This window comes from Brachionichthys hirsutus, chromosome 3 (genome assembly GCF_040956055.1).
Source record: "Brachionichthys hirsutus isolate HB-005 chromosome 3, CSIRO-AGI_Bhir_v1, whole genome shotgun sequence".
In the NCBI taxonomy this organism is placed as follows: Eukaryota; Metazoa; Chordata; class Actinopteri; order Lophiiformes; family Brachionichthyidae; genus Brachionichthys; species Brachionichthys hirsutus.
This window is the reverse complement of record NC_090899.1, coordinates 1,211,551-1,228,134: the sequence shown is the minus strand read 5'-3', so window position 1 is coordinate 1,228,134 and position 16,584 is coordinate 1,211,551. Positions and strand designations below refer to the sequence as shown.

Below are 16,584 nucleotides of genomic sequence, written 5' to 3'. Positions count from 1 at the left end.
GCGTTCGTGTCGTTGCTTCCCGCGCGAGTCCGTCCGTAGCGGACGCTAAACCCGGCGCGAGCGTTTGCTAAACGGGCGAAGGGCCCGTAAGTGGAAGAGAAATGAATTATGTAAACGCTAAAGAGAACTCATTTGGGAATTAAGGAGGATAAGCAGCGGCCCATTTGGAGCCCGTTGGGAGCCGCTCGGCTGCAAGAGGAGGAGCTAATGGGCGCCGGGAGGAGGGAGGTGGAAGGGGGTTGGGCCCTTTGGCACCCGGAGTCTGAGGGCCCCGGTGACAGATGGCCGGCCGCCTCGCCGGGAGCCGTGGAGATCGAGCGACATTGTGGAAGGTGAGGAAGACGGGAGGCGAGGAAGAGGCTAGAAATGACATCCTCAGATCGCTAGCGCGTGAAAACTGCTTTCTGCCATCGGGCATTTCTGACCGGGTCTGCCGGGAACTACCCGACGAATTACGGTGGCCGTTAAAATGTGGGGCGCAAAGAAAGAATAGAGGGGCGGAGCCGAACCTTTTTAGGCCACAACTTGTTTAAATTAATTAAGAAAAGGGACTCTTTAGCTGTTAAACACGGTGCGATGTCACACCAGGAAATCAATCGATCTTATGCTTCATGATAGTCAAACATGTTGGTTGAAAATAGATTGGTATATTTTCCATTTTTCTGGCTCTTGCTAAGAATTACGTGTGAATACCAAACAAATGATGAATATAAATTAGCTTTATCTGATCGGTAGCCGATACCTGATGGTTGGCGTGAAGTCGCCGCGTCGTCGTCAGCTGTCGATCATCAGATTTCACGGCTAACGGAAATGCTAGCACCGGCGAAGGTGTGGGCCCGGGAGGCGGGAAGCGTCATGTGACGGTCCCGCGTCCAATCGCGTGACGGAAGGAGGGACGTGAAATGCCTTCTGTCCTTTCTATTGGTTTGTTTTCTCTCTTGATTGTGAGTGAATTTTTTTTTATGCTACTTTAAACACATTTATCGGTTTTCTCCATCGGCTCATCGCTCTTCTCGTGCGCCGAGGTTTTGACAAGCACAAGACATAAACGTGTTTGTGAAACTCGACACTAGATGAACCCCCCCCCCCTCCCCCACCCCCCCGGGGGCTCGGGAGACGATTAGCCTGTCTTACCTTCCCGGTGATCGGATTAGACGATTCCCACAGTCTAGTCGAACAACTCCCGACCCGCCGCTCCGGAGAGCATCTCAATATCCAATTTCACAGCTTTCTAAACCCGGATCGCGGAGGCTATTTATTACTGTCACAGGCTTTGTGTTGGGGGGGGGCGGGGGGGGGTCGGATCTTCTGTTTCATCTGCTCCGGATCGAGAAGCTGATCAACCGCCGGCGTCGCCCGGATCTCCCTGAAGAACGCAGCGGACTCTCCCTCGGATCCACCCAGGACTGAACAGCCGTGACCCCGGTGTGTGTGCGCCCCCCCCCCCGTGCTGTGTGTCCTCTAATTGAAGAACAACAAAGTTGGGTGCGGATTCGGGAAGAAGATTGTGATGTTTTTGATTACGGAGGAGGATTGTCTGGAGGCGAGTTCATCCCAGATAATAAAACCGTTTATCGGGCGGCGTTGAAGCGGCCCAGCGGCTGTAATAGCGGCCTCCATTATGGAGGCTTTTTCCTTTTAGAGCCTTTAGAGCCTCTGAATTACCTCTGAATGATTTATGCTCGCTGGTCCGGCCGCTGATAGAACCTGGCAACGCAGACAGAAAGCCACTCCGGGCTCCTCGGTGTGTAAACACACCGTATTAAAAGCCAACTTGTTTCAAACAGGGGGGGGGGGGGGGTGCGTGGGGGTGTCATTTCGCTGGTCAAACACCGGCGTGTCACAGCCAATCACGGGGCTCCGAGGGCAACACAAGCCATTTAACCCGAGCAAACACGGCGTGTCACGAAGCCCGACGACGACTTAAGAGCCTCGGCAAACAGCGGCGAGCGCCGCGGAGCGGGGCCGAAGAAGCCCGGCTGAGGACGCGGCGCTCTGGTAATGGGTTTGTGATGACTCAAGATGGAGCGGCCATCTGTTTGTTAGGGGGGGGGGGGGGGGCACAATTCACAGCTCAGATACACAGAATATTAGCAGCAGAGGAGGGGAGGGCCCGGCCGGGGGCACAGGATGCAAAGCATATGTCCATAAATGGTCGCGGTGCTGGTGGCGGAGGCCCGGACCCCCTGATCCGGACCTCATGGCACAGAGACGAGCAGCCCCGACCCGAAGACGCCTGCAGCCCCCCCCGCACCGCCATGAAGCTCACCACACATTTAAAGCGCCGGGGCGTTTGCATGAGCTTTGCATGATGGGAGTTTGAATAAACCGCAGTCATTTGCTTCCGCTCCGTAACCGTGAAGTTCACCCGAACGGCCGCCGGGCCCTGAACGCCTCGCCGCGTCCTCCTTCCGTCACATTTACAGCCTCACGGAGCCGCACGGAGCCGCACACGTGGGATTAGCTGTTGTTAAACATCCCCCGGGAGGCAATCGGGTGTTTAAAGTTGAGGCTGCAGACGATCAATAAAAGACGCTCGGCTTCTCCTAACCTGCTCTGACAAATTAAGGCAAGCCGTGTTTTTCATTACGGCCGCATCCGTTTTCATTTTTCCCATCGGTGGAACCAATTAAACGGCGTTCCTTTAAATTAGGCATCGATTTCTGAGCAACAGTGACACGTTACAGAAGGAAATAATAACTTTAAGGGAATTTATTTTCATTACTGCCAGTCTTATTAAGGACAGGAGAAAGTGGTGCCTTAAATTAGCCATTGATTTTTCCTCAGGTGTCACTTTGGCTAAATGCATTGTGGGTCGGACTTTTCCTCCACCGACCTGGAAATTGACAAGAGCCCATAATCTATTAGTCCTCCGTCTTTGTCTTCGGTGCTTTTTCACGTCCAGGAAGCGAATGTACGACGAGATAAAAGTTTAAATCAACAGGGAAATTTGTTTTTTTCCATCACATGCGAAAGAAACAACATTTTTATGGGATCAAAAGTCTGAAAAAGTCTTTTTTCTCAGAACTATTTTATTACAGAATTTCTGCTATTACCAATCCCATCCCACACACACGTAAACCTCGACAAACAAAACTCCAACCAGATTATTTTTTATGCTAAAATTGAACAAAAGGAAAAAAAAAAAAAACATGAATAAAAATACCGACTAGAAAATACACGCGAGAATTTGGAAGCAGCAACAGAATGTCCGTTTACCTGATGACACAATGAAACGCAGTCTTAGTCTTAACATGATTTTCTTTTTCATCACATTATAAAATATTTCTCATACCTTTTTTTCATTTTATTTTTTTTAAACCAAAAACAACTTTATGATGAGTCATAAAACAAAAACATACAGCTCATGTTCACCCGGAACAGAGCAAAGAAACTTTAGACAAATATTTGAATTTATCATTCATATTTATCATTTTATTGTTTCAGCCAATAATAATAATTTGGGGATTCAAGTAAATTTGCCGGCTTTTGATTGGTCGACGGCTGTGTCCGCTCTAAAGTTACACGTTTCCTCGTTATTCGCAGGGATTTTTTTTTTTTACAGAAAAACAGTGAATGAGTTATTTTACAGCGGGCTATGGCCTCACGGATGCTAACGCGTGAAGCTAACGCGTGATGCTACGTACGTAGCCGTTCGGCTACGTTCACATCACGAGCTTTGTTGTTCACATCCTTTGATGTGACGTGAACGCAGCCTTCGAGTCTCATCTCGCCGTTTCCAGGTGATCCAATTCAGTCCGGCAAAAACAGCAACATGATAAGAGCTACGTTGCGATTGGACGAGGGGGGCGGAGCTCGCCTGACGCGCCAGAGGTGCGCTTCTCACAGACCGTGGCTAAAAGTCTCTGTACTTTTTCCGAGTCTATTCACTTCAACATTTAGTTACAATACGCTGCCAGAATTCACTTGGATGAGCGTGAAAATTACAGGATGAAGATACAGAACTAAACGAGGGCGTGGCGCCGTGGACTCGCCGTGGACTCGCCGTGGACTCCCGTCTCACGGAGCCGCCACACACTCCGAATCATGAGAATAAAAAACGAATCAAACAAACGGAGCGACTCCCACATTAACGCACAAACAACGGGCGGTAAACAGCCAATCACGTCGCTCGCCTCCGGCGCTTCCTGTCCATAAAGTGCACGCCCCATCCTGCCGAACGTCAGAAGGAGCGAAGAGGAGGACGAGTTTACGTGAAAGAGAGAGAGAGAGAGAGACCAAGAGAGGACGGAAGCTCAATCCTGGAGCGACGGCCAATCGGAGGGCGGGTCAGTCTCAGGAGGAGGCGGGGCAGGGCGTGGTACAGGTGTGCGTGTGAGAGTGTGTGTGGCTGACGTTAATAAACGTAGGCCTCGCTGTAGGGGTGCGGCTGGCAGTAGGGCCCCTCCTGGACGTAGGCCACGCCCTCGTCAAAGTGGGACAGCGGCACGGTGTCCTCCTCGTTCACCTGCCGCTCGGCGTCCGTCTTCAGCACCGGCCGCTGATTGTCGGGGAACGCCATGGAGAACAAGGCCTCGGGGTCGCAGACGAACTTGTAGACGTATCTTTCGCCGGCCACCTGAACGGGGACAGAACGGGGACAGGTCGGACACGTGGGCAGGGAGGGGCCGACAGGGAGGGGCCGACCGGGAGGGGCCGACCGGGACGTCGTCGTCCTTTTACCTTTTGCATGATTCCCTTCTCGTAGTAGTAGCGCAGAGAGCGGCTGAGCTTGTCGTAGTTCATCGCCGGCCGGTTCTTCTGGATCCCCCACCGACGCGCCACCTTTGTGCCGCACAGACAGACAGTCGGTAAACACAAACAGCCGGTAAACACAGTCGGTAAACACAAACAGTCAGTAAACACAAACAGTCGGTAAACACGAGCAGTCGGTAAACACAAACAGCCGGTAAACACAAACAGTCGGTAAACACAAACAGTCGGTGAACACAAACAGCCGGTAAACACAAGCAGATCTGCTGTAATGAGTCCGGGCTGAGCGGCGCTGACCGGGGGCGTGTTCGTTAGGAGCCCGTCGGAGGCAGCAGATGTTCCAGCACCTGTCTACCAGACCCCCCCCCCCCCCCCCCAGCGCTCCTATCAGCTCCTCTGCAGAGCTTCACCCGACTCCTCTCCTCTTCATCTGTTTCTTACCCAAAAGGAAAGACGACCTGCGATCCGCCGTCTCTTTGGCGCACCTGCCCGGCGTCCCAGAGCCCCCCCGTTAGCTGCAGCTGGCCCGTGCCGCTGCACACCATCGGGCTCATGGCCCGCTGCCAGGCAGATCCCTCCCTCCCCCAGCCGTGACTGAGCCCCCCCCTGTGATGCGATGGGGGCCCGGCTTCTGTCTCTGTTTCCGTTTCCCAACCGTCCGCGCTGCTTCTATTTATTTTCGAGCACGAGATAAATGAAAAGATCCACTCGGGCCCGAACGGAGCGACGCAGGAGGAGGGAAGAACCGCCTGATCGGGCCTGGAGGCATCACGGAACCACGTTTCACCGATGGATCAGTAGGAACACGCTTGCCTCCTCGGGCTCGATGAGCTTGAACTCCATGCCGCGGCCGGTCCAGGCGATGAAGTGGGAGTTGGACGGGTCGTCCAGCAGCGCCACCAGGAACTGCCAGAGCTGCAGCGAGCCGCGGCGCTGGTACGACGGGCCCTCGCGGTACAGGCCCGACTCCTGCTTGATGTCGCCTGCAGAGAACACACAGCGAGCACCGTGACCACACCGGGAGGAGGTTTCGGCGTCCTGCGACGCGTCCGTCCGCTCCGGCTGGACTCACCTTCGACCTTCTCCGGCACCACGCAGGTATCGTCGTAGAAATGGCGCACCACTTTATCGAACACGCAGCCTGGGAGACAAAACAGAGATCCCCGTCACGCGGACGCCGGGAAACACGCGACGGGCACGACGGTCACCGGAGCCACGGTGGGTACCTTCGGTCCTGCCGGCGTGGGCCAGGTAGCCGTCTTGCCGCAGGTAGACGGAATGGCAGCTAGGCACTTCTGCTGAGAGCCGGGCAGAGCCGGGAGGAGTAATCAGTAATCTGAGAGCAGTCAAAGCCTGTTCACTCAATGCACCGCTGGCTCTGATTAAAGAACATGCCCCCCCCCCCCCCCCCCAGCCAGAGGCGGAGTCACCGCATCACGCCACCCACTCCGAGGAAAGATTTACCGCCGCTCGCGCGAAAACACGACGTAAGCTTTGTCGTAAAACGCGGCCTCAACGTTTCAATCTGAATGCTGATTGGAAGGCCTCGGGGTAAGCCCCGCCCCGCCGGTCATCACACCGACAAGCGGGTTCAAGGAGCGATTAGATCCGGACCATTTAATGTGACCAGCTGCATTACAGATTCAGATTGATGGTATTAAATATAAATCAATCCCTGATTGGATTCGGCTCCTCCTTTAGCCGGCTGCAACATCCATCACGCTTACGCAATAACAAATCAATAATCATAATCGAGTGATGCAGTATCGCATTCCGAGATGTAAAATATTTGTTCTTTATTTTTAGCTGTTGTTTATTTGCTATTCTTCGTGAGGGATTTCGGCGCGGACGTCGATGCCTCGGCTCGTCGGCTACAAAGTGAACGTTCAATAAACAGACCCATGAACATTTCTCTGAACTTCATCAACGTAATGGGCCTGAAGAGGAAATTGCCGCTGATGAAATTACCGTCGCCCCGCCCGTTCTATCCAACAGGCCTGCTCCGGTCAACATGCGCCACGCGGCGGCTAATAAGTCCACTCCGATGCGCCGCGCCGGGCGTCCAGCGAAGAACAGGAGCGGACGCGGCGACAATACGAGTTCAACTTATCGGTAATACGAGTCAGAGAAACGTCAAATGTTCTTCTGTCATCCTTATCATTGTTTATAAGACGTGACATTTTAGCTTGTTAATCTTAAGATGTATTTTATTACTTGATTAATTGTTATGTTTATTTATTTTATTATGAAAAAAAAAACATACTAGCTAGCTAGCATGCTATCACCTCCTGAGTATAAATAAATTCCCAGTGTGAATAAACGATAAAAACAAAGAGCGTCTAACGCAACAGGGACCTGAACAAGGCCCACAGTGTTTTCCTAGAACTCATCATGGGAAGACGCCGCTTTCCCCCCCGGACCGGCCACATGGACTCTCCCGGGTCGTCTCGGATGAACACCGCAGCTCGGTCCATGTTCATTCACGTCCCGGCGTGGCCCCCGGGCTCCTCGGAGGCCGGCAGCCGATGATTAGGTCCCTTTACTCTCCGACTAAAGGGGAAGGACGAGCGTGGGGGGGGCGGGTTTTGGATTGCGACCAGGCCTAAGCCCCCACACCGCCCCCCTTTTCCTATTAGAGCACCACAGGAAATGGCGACCGGCACAGACACCCGGCCCAACCAGATCCCCTGCCCTAATAATGGGCAAACTCAATAAACACCGCCCCCGCCCCCGCCCCCACCTCCTGCCTCCGCTCATTCCTGGAATGATAACGCTCTGGCAGGAAGCAGAGAACGGTTCCCGCACCGCGGAGAACGTACATCAGAACCGACTTTCACGTCTCACCTGAGTCGTAGGTGAAGTCTCTGGGCTCCTGCTTGATCATCATGGAGGCGGGGTACGTGTGGGGTACCGGCGCCCCCATCATGGCCGGGTGCTCGTACAGGGGGTCGGGATACTCCTGCTTGAAGCCTTGAGGAGGGAAGGGGATGTTGGGCTCGGACATCTGCCGGTGGTAGATGGGCCGGCTGTCCCGGGCCATCGTGGGCGGGGACGGGAACGAGTGGCACGGCTCCGAAAGCTGACGTCGAAATCTGAGCCACGGATCAGAGGATGCGTTTAACGAACGATGGAAGACGAAGGCGAAGTGAGAACAACAAAATCATCAAAGAGGTGATCGTTCACTGAAAGATCAAGCTCGTCTATGAGAAAGGGGGCCGGCAGCTGATCGTCTGGATTAATCAATGGACTTTTTGGACTTTTGTTTCTGCTCATGATCATTTTTTTAATTCTTAATGTTCATCCTAAACCTGAAAATATCGATTCAAACATCACATGAGAAACATCACAAACATCACAACTTCCACAAATCTGAAGAACCAGTTGAGCAAAATAAGGATCTAAAATCGTTCATTAAATTTGGGAATTTATTCAAAAAACAAATTAGCCTAAGAATGTTTTATTTTTTTATTGTGAACTCCTGAATCTTTAAGAACGATCCGACCAGACGAGAGACGGGATGTTTGGGAACCTCTTCTCTGGAATCCTGAATTGAGGTTTAGTAGATTGATCGTGCTTCCCGGCAGATTCTAAAAGCCCCACGCGTAAACGCGGGGCAAACCTAAAAGCCCCCCGGCCGCCGTACCTGTGGTCCATCGGGTAGCCGCCGTCAGGGAGCGGCTGGGAGGACAAGATCTGAGCGTAGCTCCGGTCCGGTTTGGCCGTCGGGGCCGCTGTGGGTGAGGCATGATGGAGGGGGGACACGGGGGTGCTGCAGGGGGGCGTCACTGGGCTGGAGGGCTTCATTCCCGTGGGCTGCTTCTGCTCGTAGGCACTGCGGTAGACAGAAGAGGTTTGATTCCCTCTTGAGTTATGACGCTTTATCCATTTAGACCCAACAACAAACAACTAATTTATTCAAAGATAAATTCAGGTGAGTGATTGATGTTGCACCCCGATATTTCAAAGGGAGTTTCGCGTCCGATATTCTCCACACACTCGTCCTTCCACGGCGGAATCTTTTGAAATGAAACGTTAGCTCTAAATTCTTCGTACAAATCTTTCAAAACTTTCCCCCCCAAAATAATTCGAGCCAAATTACAGGCGTGGACTTCTTTCTCCCGTGTCCGATCTCGGCGGATCTCTTTCGGGGGGGCCGTTTCAGGTCTTGGGGTGCCCACCTGATGTTGTAGGGGAACTTGTCGCCATACTGGAGCCTGAAGGGCCGCTCCTGGCTGCAGTTGGAACCCAGCTCCGAACACGGGCTGTGCAGCTCCCGCTTGATCTTCAGCTGCAGTCCGTGGAACGCCACTACGAAACAGACGGAGGGACACACACACACACACACACACACACGTTAGGACGCAAACCAACAACAACTTTGCTCGTGGCGCCGGGTCCTCGGTTCATCCACGCGACGAGCAGCTCCCTTTGATCGGGGGCTCCGAGTGAAGTATGACCAAGAAATGCTTCATCTGCTTTCAGCCGGCTGTCAATACGTTCAAGACGACGACAGCGTTCACTGATCTGAGGGGGGGGGGGGGCGGGGCGGGGCCGGGGCTCGTTACCGAAGACGCGGCGGCGAGCCGGGTGGATCTGAGAGGCTGCTAAGTGCCTGATCAGTCCTGATTAACATCCCATCATCTCAAGTCATGATCAACGCTAATCCGATTGGCTGCGCCTCCGACGAAAACCCGGTTAGGATGAAGTCGGGATTGGGTCACGGCGACTGAGCGGAAACCGGCGGTGAGGCAGTCGAACACGCCGAAAGGCCGGTCGCGGTTTGGCTCGTTTCCGTCTGAGATTAGCTTTTAAAAAAGTTATCCGACACAAATGACTCTAATCTGCGGTTTGGGAGTATTCCTCTTCTGAATACTTCCGCCGTCGGGGGGGCCTCGAAGGCGCCGAGGGGGGGGGGGGCGTTCTGGGGAGTGTTTCTCATGGCTGACTGACAGCTGCTGTACGACCAGGGGTTGGTTTGGCAACCATCTGATGCACAGCGGCGTCCCCCGGGGGGGGGGGGGGGGGGGGGCGGGCCGCACGGGCCCGGCGTGACAAAGCTCAGGGGTTGTTCCCAGCCCCCGCCGGGGGCCTGACCTTTCCGCGTCGTCGATCAGAGGTCAAACAGACACTTCCTGAGGGGAGACCTTTGACGAGATCCTCGCTCAGGGCTTGGGGCTTTGAAACAACACCGTAGTTCTGCCTGTCGCAAAATCACGTTAGCGACAACGCTGAATCCGCACGACTTTAAAAAGCAGGAATACCGGCTCTAAAGATTCTGCAGCGATGAGCCTCGCATCGGGGATGAAGCCTCAGGTGTGTGGCGGCGCCGGGCCTCCAGTTAGAAATGGAAATGTCAGGATAGATTTTGTCTGTGGGGTGCCAAGGTACGCAGATCGATAGCGGGGGCACCGCCTCAGACTGAAACAGACATCCATGTCGGTCCAGAATGTCATGCACATCGCTGCTGATTGCTCTCATTAGCTACATATTGATTACCCAGGATAGTCGGCTGTTTAAAACAAGTAGCAGTTAGAGCAATTACTGCGTCTATTTGGAATGCAAATGTTTGTTTGTTTCCTATTCAGCAGGAATCTTTGCGTTGAATGGAATAACTCAAAATTATTTTGGATTCAGCTCTGAAATGAAACATTTTGCATTAATTTTTTTAATGTCCCCCCCCCCACAAATTTGGTTCTAATTCTTACATTTTACCCACAGCATCCTTTCTGTGTCATCAAAAGACTCTTGGCGCTAAATGTTCGATATTCTCAGGTCCAAACTGTGTGTTTTGGCAGAACCGGCGCTAACGTTCGTCAGATATTTTCCTCAGTCCATTCGCTCCAAAAGTAAATAAATAATAATAATAAAATGTCGTATTTTGGCAGCGGTGAATAGAATAACCTCCCATTCCATTTTCACCTCCTATAGGTGATTGACTTTGCTGTTAAATGGTGGAGCCTGAGATCGCGTGGCCTCATTTTACACCTCCTCTACTCCTTCGTTCCCTGCTAAGTTATGCTAATGGTAAGCATCTGTGTTGGAGTTTCAGACAAAGAAAATCCTCCTCCTCCTCCTCCTCCTCCTCCTCCTCCAGCCCGAGGACACGTTCACTTCCAGGCCCTCTGCATCGTGGATGGAGCGCGCAAAGTTGACATTGAAGAACGCTGCAATAACTTCTTAAAAATAAGAAGTTATTCGTAATGTTTCATTTTTTAAGTTACTTCTTAATGTAAATTATTTCAATTTATTTGCCCTTTCCCCTTACGATTTTATTTATTTTCCTATGTTTATCTGTCAACAGAGCAGAAAAGCAAAACAGGCAATAAAATGTTAACATTTAATACTGCAGACATAAATCTCCAGAATAATGAAAATTAAAAATACGACAACAGAGAAGGCTATATTTACATTTATGACTATTCTTTCATTCATTTTTATAAAATTAAAATTAACTTATGTCAGAATGTTTTACGCCGTAAAAACTTGCAGCACAACTTTTCAAGTAGCTGCCGCTAAAGAAGAATGGAGAGCAAGCTAGCAAACGGTTTGGCTACTAGCTAGCTGGACAGTTCATTGCTGACAAGAAATACATTTTTCAGATTGCATTGAGCTCCAGTAAACTTTGTATTCGGCTAAAGTCAAATTTAATGCCGCATCGTGCTTTACACTGACAAAAAAATCAGGATACAGTTACGGGTGAATTTTAACTACTTTCATTATCTTAACTGAATATCAGGTTATGTTAAACTCAGTGTCTCTCACCACTTTAGTCTTTTGCTTGGTTTAATGTATTTTACGTCACCAATCTTTAATGATTACTCCACGGTTTATTTGTATCTGCTTCGTTGTTACTGTAAGAATTTATTTTTACGCATTTCTACTGACCTACTATTTACTTTCTTTTAATTGCATAATTAAGATCTGTATTTTTCGTCTTTTCCACAGATTCAAATATAAAGCCAACGACTGTCCATCTCCCCAGCGTAGCCCGAAGCGCACAGATTCAAAGATGCACCTGTAAAACACGTCTTTTTTTTTTTTTTACAGCTTCTACCTCCACCTCTTTACATCTCCATCCCGGCACCGCCGTCTCTCGGCGGAGCCCATATGGGAGGGCTGCCGGCTGGGAGGCCCGCTCGGTGCCCTCTCCCTCCTGCCATCTGTTTGTGCCTCTGCAGTCGGCTGCCGGTTTGCCAACAGGACAATTCAGATGGTCAGCAGTCTCCTGCCGCCGTGGCCGCCCACCCTGGCTACCTCTGAAGGACGACGGGACGGTCCCGGTGACCTCTGGTTCTCTACAACCCATCCGTCCGCCATGTTGGATTTAAGAACAAAAATAAACGCCCGGAGGTTGGTGGTTTAACTTCCTGTTTGTTTCTGAGCGTGTTAAAAAGCATTATTTCTACACTGTGGAGCAGCAGGTGGAAATTACACGAAGAAAACGCACTAAGAATAATAAAATGTTTAAAAATCCAACTAACGCTGAGGCGCCAAAAGCGTTAATAAAAAAACCAACAGCTCATCCTGGTTGCGGCGTTTGAAGGAGGATACTGGTCTCCTCATTCCGACTTCCTCAGATTCAGGAAGTGTAAAAGAAAGAAAAGAAAGATGCAATAGACCCCCCCCTCTGGTTTCTGAGGCCGTTACCCGGACGACGATGCCTTCCCACACCTTTCCTCTCTGAATGCACTCTGTTTCCAGGTTAACGGCTGCTTTCCTAAACAAGGACGACTTGTTTTCGGTCTTTTCTCACACTTTCACGGGCGTTTTGGCTCCACTGGCAGACATGTGCTCCCTCCGGCTCCCGCTGAGCTCCACTCGCTCCATTTCTGTCCCCACTTTGGCACCGCTTCCCACAGAAACGAGCCGTGCCAAGGCACCGGTGGCGGCGTGCAAACCGCCACGGACGACCAGGTGAAGTCGGAACAAGTGTCTCATCCTCAGCCCCGGAGGACAGATGTAGTTATTACTAATATTAACGCGCCGGGTTTAGACCACCGGACCGCACGGGGCGGTTTGCACGAAAACACCCAGAGAAAAATAGCATCCAGGTCATTTAAAAAAAACTATTAGGATAAAAATAAATAAAATGAAGCATCCATCAGCTGACAGCCATTTGGCCTACCTGGATTTAAAAATATCACTTCAACACACCTAAAAAAATCTGCCACCATATTTTGATGTTTATGCAAATAAATCACAGCAGAACATTTATTTCTGTGGCGGTGAAAGGATGGTGGGGAACGGGGGGGGGGTGAAGAGAGAGAGAGAGAGAGAGAGAGAACACCCCCCCACCCCACCCATGCACCTGTCTGCAGACCCTGGCACAGCTCTCCAGAGAGCACCTGTGCAAAGGTGAGGGCAGCGAGAGACGCACGAACCAACACACGCACGCACACACACACAGAGGAAGAGGAAGAGTGGCGAGGTCTTACTCACAGTTTTCTGTCTGGAAGTCTGGAACAAACTGCTCGTCATTGTCAGGAACTTGAGCTGAAGACAAAAAGCAGAGAAGAAGAAAGGGAGTGATGGTTGATTGATTGATTGATTGATCCTCTGGTGATCAGCCTCCTGGGATATCACGCCGGCGTCTCCCGGCGCCGCTCGCCGCCGGTAGGGAGAATGTGTTTTACAGGAAACCAGGGTGAAGACGTGCTTCGTTCTGACGCCTGATTTGTTTGACAAAGTCCTAAAAGATTTTACACACTGTAAAAAATAAAAAATAAATGTAGTTTCATTTTTTCTTTTAGCCTTTTAAAGAAAATGAAGTTTTGTTCTTTAAAATAAAAAAAACTACATTTTAAGGGTCAAATCCCTTCCTCAGTTTCTCTCACATCCATTTTTTTCCAGAGCATTTTAAGCACTTAAAAAAAACACAATTTGTTTCTATTCATTTTTTGATTCTTGTGATTGCGTCACAAGAAAAGAAAAGAAACATCTAGAAATCTGCAGATGACGATATTCCCATTGATGTCCGGACACCCCAGCGTGACCAGCACCGCTGACCGCCCCCCCCCCCCAACGCGCCGAGGCCCGCTCCGATTAAGCATGCTGGTATTTATATCAGACACATTTACGCTCGTCTCTCCGGCAAAGTAAAGCAAAAGGAGATTTAAACGTCTCATTAGCACGTCTATTTATACCCGGCGAGGTGCGTCCTCATTATCGCAGCATCGGAAGCACGTCTCCACACGTCTCGGCCCTCAGCAAACAAATTGACCATATTTCATTTTCGACCCTCTTGATATGATTTGGGATTGTGTTTTGTTTTTTTCATTTCAGGGGTGTGAATTCAGGAGAGTCAACAATCAGAGGAGAAGCCGGGGGGGGGGGGGGGCTGTTTTCCTACAATGAGAAGCAGGTGAAGAGGACGGCAAACAAAGAAGGACAAATGAGTCCACCCTTCAACTCCTGGTCTGGCAAAAAAAAGAAAAAGAAAAAGCAGTTTCATCCCGGCAAACACGGAAAATTCATCGGAACCGAGTCTAAAACCGGAAGCGACTTCTTCCAGAACAGTCAGATTCACCGAAACGACACGACGGCGTGGAAAATCGACGCGGTCCCGCCTCGCGACGCCGAAACGTGGACAAACAAGCAAACAAAACGAGGCCGGGAAGAAAACTGGCACGTCCGAGAGGAAGTACGGGATGGATGAGTCACCGGCTCCAGTCTGTGAATGAGCCAGCTGATCCCTGCTGTAAACTCCGGGGGGGGGGGGTCGGAGGCAGAGCTGGAAATCTGCCGCCATTCACAAAACAACAGGAAGGAGGACAGGATGGAAGAAAAGGAGGGAGGATGAAAAGGAAGATGTGAAGGCTGGAAGTTTTCATTCTGACAGACGTCGGGGCATAAGGAGAGAGTGGCTTAAAAAATCCCATAAAACCACGCGGAGGAGGAAGAGGAGGAGGAGGAGGAAGACGTCTGTGGGCATCAGACTCCGGCCTGTCAGCGGATGAACTTCCTCAATCCGTCTCTCATAATTCCTCGTCTTGTTCCAATTACCTGAACTAATAAATCTCAGGGATTCATTTTCATCTTAATGGACAGGAAGTCATTCATTAAATCTACAATCTGGAAGCGTCCATCATCCCGGCGATCCGGGACAGGCAGAACCGGATCATCTTTTAACGGCGCCGCCGGATCTCCTCTCGCTTCGGATGCTGAAATATTAAAATCACGTCTTATTCTTTCACTCGCCCCGCGGTGAACGCCGCCGCCGTCGCCGCCGCCGCCGCCGCCATTCCGAGTCGTTCCACGACTCCGATGCGTTTCAAAGAGTTACGATTGGGTGAAGCGTTGGAGTCGATTCGTCACGCTTCAGGAATGACGGTTATACGTTACATACGGAGAAATATGCAGAATTATATTCACTTGGAGTAGAATAATACTTTTTTTTGGCAATGCTGTGAAAGAATTATTTTTTTATTATTACCAAAAAAAAAAAACAATTCTGACTAATTTGTGAAAACAGCATCATGCCAAAATTCCAAAATTCCTGTTCTCAGAATTATAATCCAAATTTAATTGACGGACTAAAAACAACCACAAAATAAAAAAACAACTTAATTTTAATAAATCAATATAAACTTTTGATGCTAAATAATTTGTTCCCCATGCCGAACGTTCTCAGACACTCTCATAGATATAAAAATCATTTTCAGTGCAGTAAAAAGAACGGAAGCATCTAAAAAAACCACTTTTCTCTCACTGCTTTGACTTATTTGCACAAAAGAAGAAAACAATTTCATTTTAATTTCTAAACGAAATTACACAAATTCCAAAAAGCTACTTCTTCCCCTCGCTCTAAAGTCTCCACAATAACCGACTCGCCCTCTGCTGAGACGGAAACTTCTTCAGATTACGCTCAAATATGCAAAGTTGCTTCCCGGTGAGCTGCAAACACAAGGTCGCGCAGAGAAACCGAGCGGAGCATGCACATGCAAAAAACCAGACACCAACCGAAAGTTCGGCGCTGCAGGCACGGTGGAAAGAGGACGCCGGCGCTTAAATCCTGAAGCATCGCGTCTCAGTTCGGCCACAACGACGAAGTCTTGCCATTAGAGAAAATATATATAGTTAAATAAAATAAAAAGGGATCAATTCTGTACAAATCTATCACTTTCAGGCCGATTCAAAAAGAAAAAGAAAAATTATAGATCCATTCTTTTCTCCCTTTCTTTTTTTTGTTGGCCGCCGAGAAATGGAATCGGAGGAGACAAGGTGGAGGTGCAGCTGGAGAAGATAGAGAGGTGTGCTGCGAGGAGGCAGGGGGAGCGAGAGGAGGAGGAGGAGGCGGAGGAGGAGGAGGAGGAGGAGGCGGCGTGCAGCGCGTTCGCTCCTGCCAGACGCAGGAGAGGCAGTCGGAGAGTCTTCTCCTGGTAATCTGTGATGACACTCTCTGGGTAGAGCCTCCCGGTCTCCCCCCAGACCCCCCCGCCCCCCCCTCACAGCCTCTAATGTATGCATGACACACAAGGTGCCTCATCCACTCCACACGGGCTTTTAATTGGACCGCGACGCCCGGCACCCCCCCACCCCCCCCCCCCTTACTTTATTTATTAACTTTTTATTAAATCGCTCACCTTCTGCCAGCCAAGCCTCCTGGAGCCGACTGAGGTCCTGGAAGAGCTCTGGGAGGAGGAGGAGGAGGAGGAGGAGGAAGAGGAGAGCATCAGGAGCGAGCTAATAACCAGTCGATCGGTGCGTCTGCCCGCCGCCGGGCTCATCGCAGGCCGCCGTGGTCGGACCGAGGTTGTGGCGTCGGCGGCCGCGAGCCCATCGAATTCCGCTGCATGTTTAGGATGCGTGAAATGAGCTTCTCCCTCCGCGCCGCCGCGCCGCCGCTCACCTGCAGAATCCACCGCCAGGTCC

General features: G+C 50.7%; 1 protein-coding gene across 1 annotated transcript; it reads right to left on the bottom strand.

The window, feature by feature from the left end:
* Positions 1 to 4,357: 4,357 nt before the first annotated feature.
* Positions 4,358 to 15,733, bottom strand: etv1 (ETS variant transcription factor 1). The gene is made up of 10 exons (XM_068758003.1): positions 15,673 to 15,733; positions 13,153 to 13,206; positions 8,892 to 9,021; positions 8,357 to 8,545; positions 7,558 to 7,805; positions 5,940 to 6,008; positions 5,786 to 5,854; positions 5,527 to 5,696; positions 4,684 to 4,785; positions 4,358 to 4,579 (listed from the first exon to the last, which is right to left on the bottom strand). Exons 1-10 carry the CDS (start codon positions 15,731 to 15,733, stop codon positions 4,358 to 4,360), a joined length of 1,314 nt encoding a protein of 437 aa, XP_068614104.1.
* Between the last annotated feature and the right edge of the window lie 851 nt (positions 15,734 to 16,584).

What these genes read in the sequence shown, in the direction of transcription:
- etv1 (XM_068758003.1), bottom strand. Translation starts at nt 15,733, where the DNA reads ATGCTTCAGGATTTAAGCGCCGGCGTCCTCTTTCCACCGTGCCTGCAG. An exon ending in AGACTTCACCTACGACTCAG is followed by an intron (nt 6,009 to 7,557) that starts GTGAGACGTGAA and finishes GGCTCTCAGCAG; the next exon opens with AAGTGCCTAGCTGCCATTCC. An exon ending in AGAAGGGAATCATGCAAAAG is followed by an intron (nt 4,580 to 4,683) that starts GTAAAAGGACGA and finishes GTCCCCGTTCAG; the next exon opens with GTGGCCGGCGAAAGATACGT.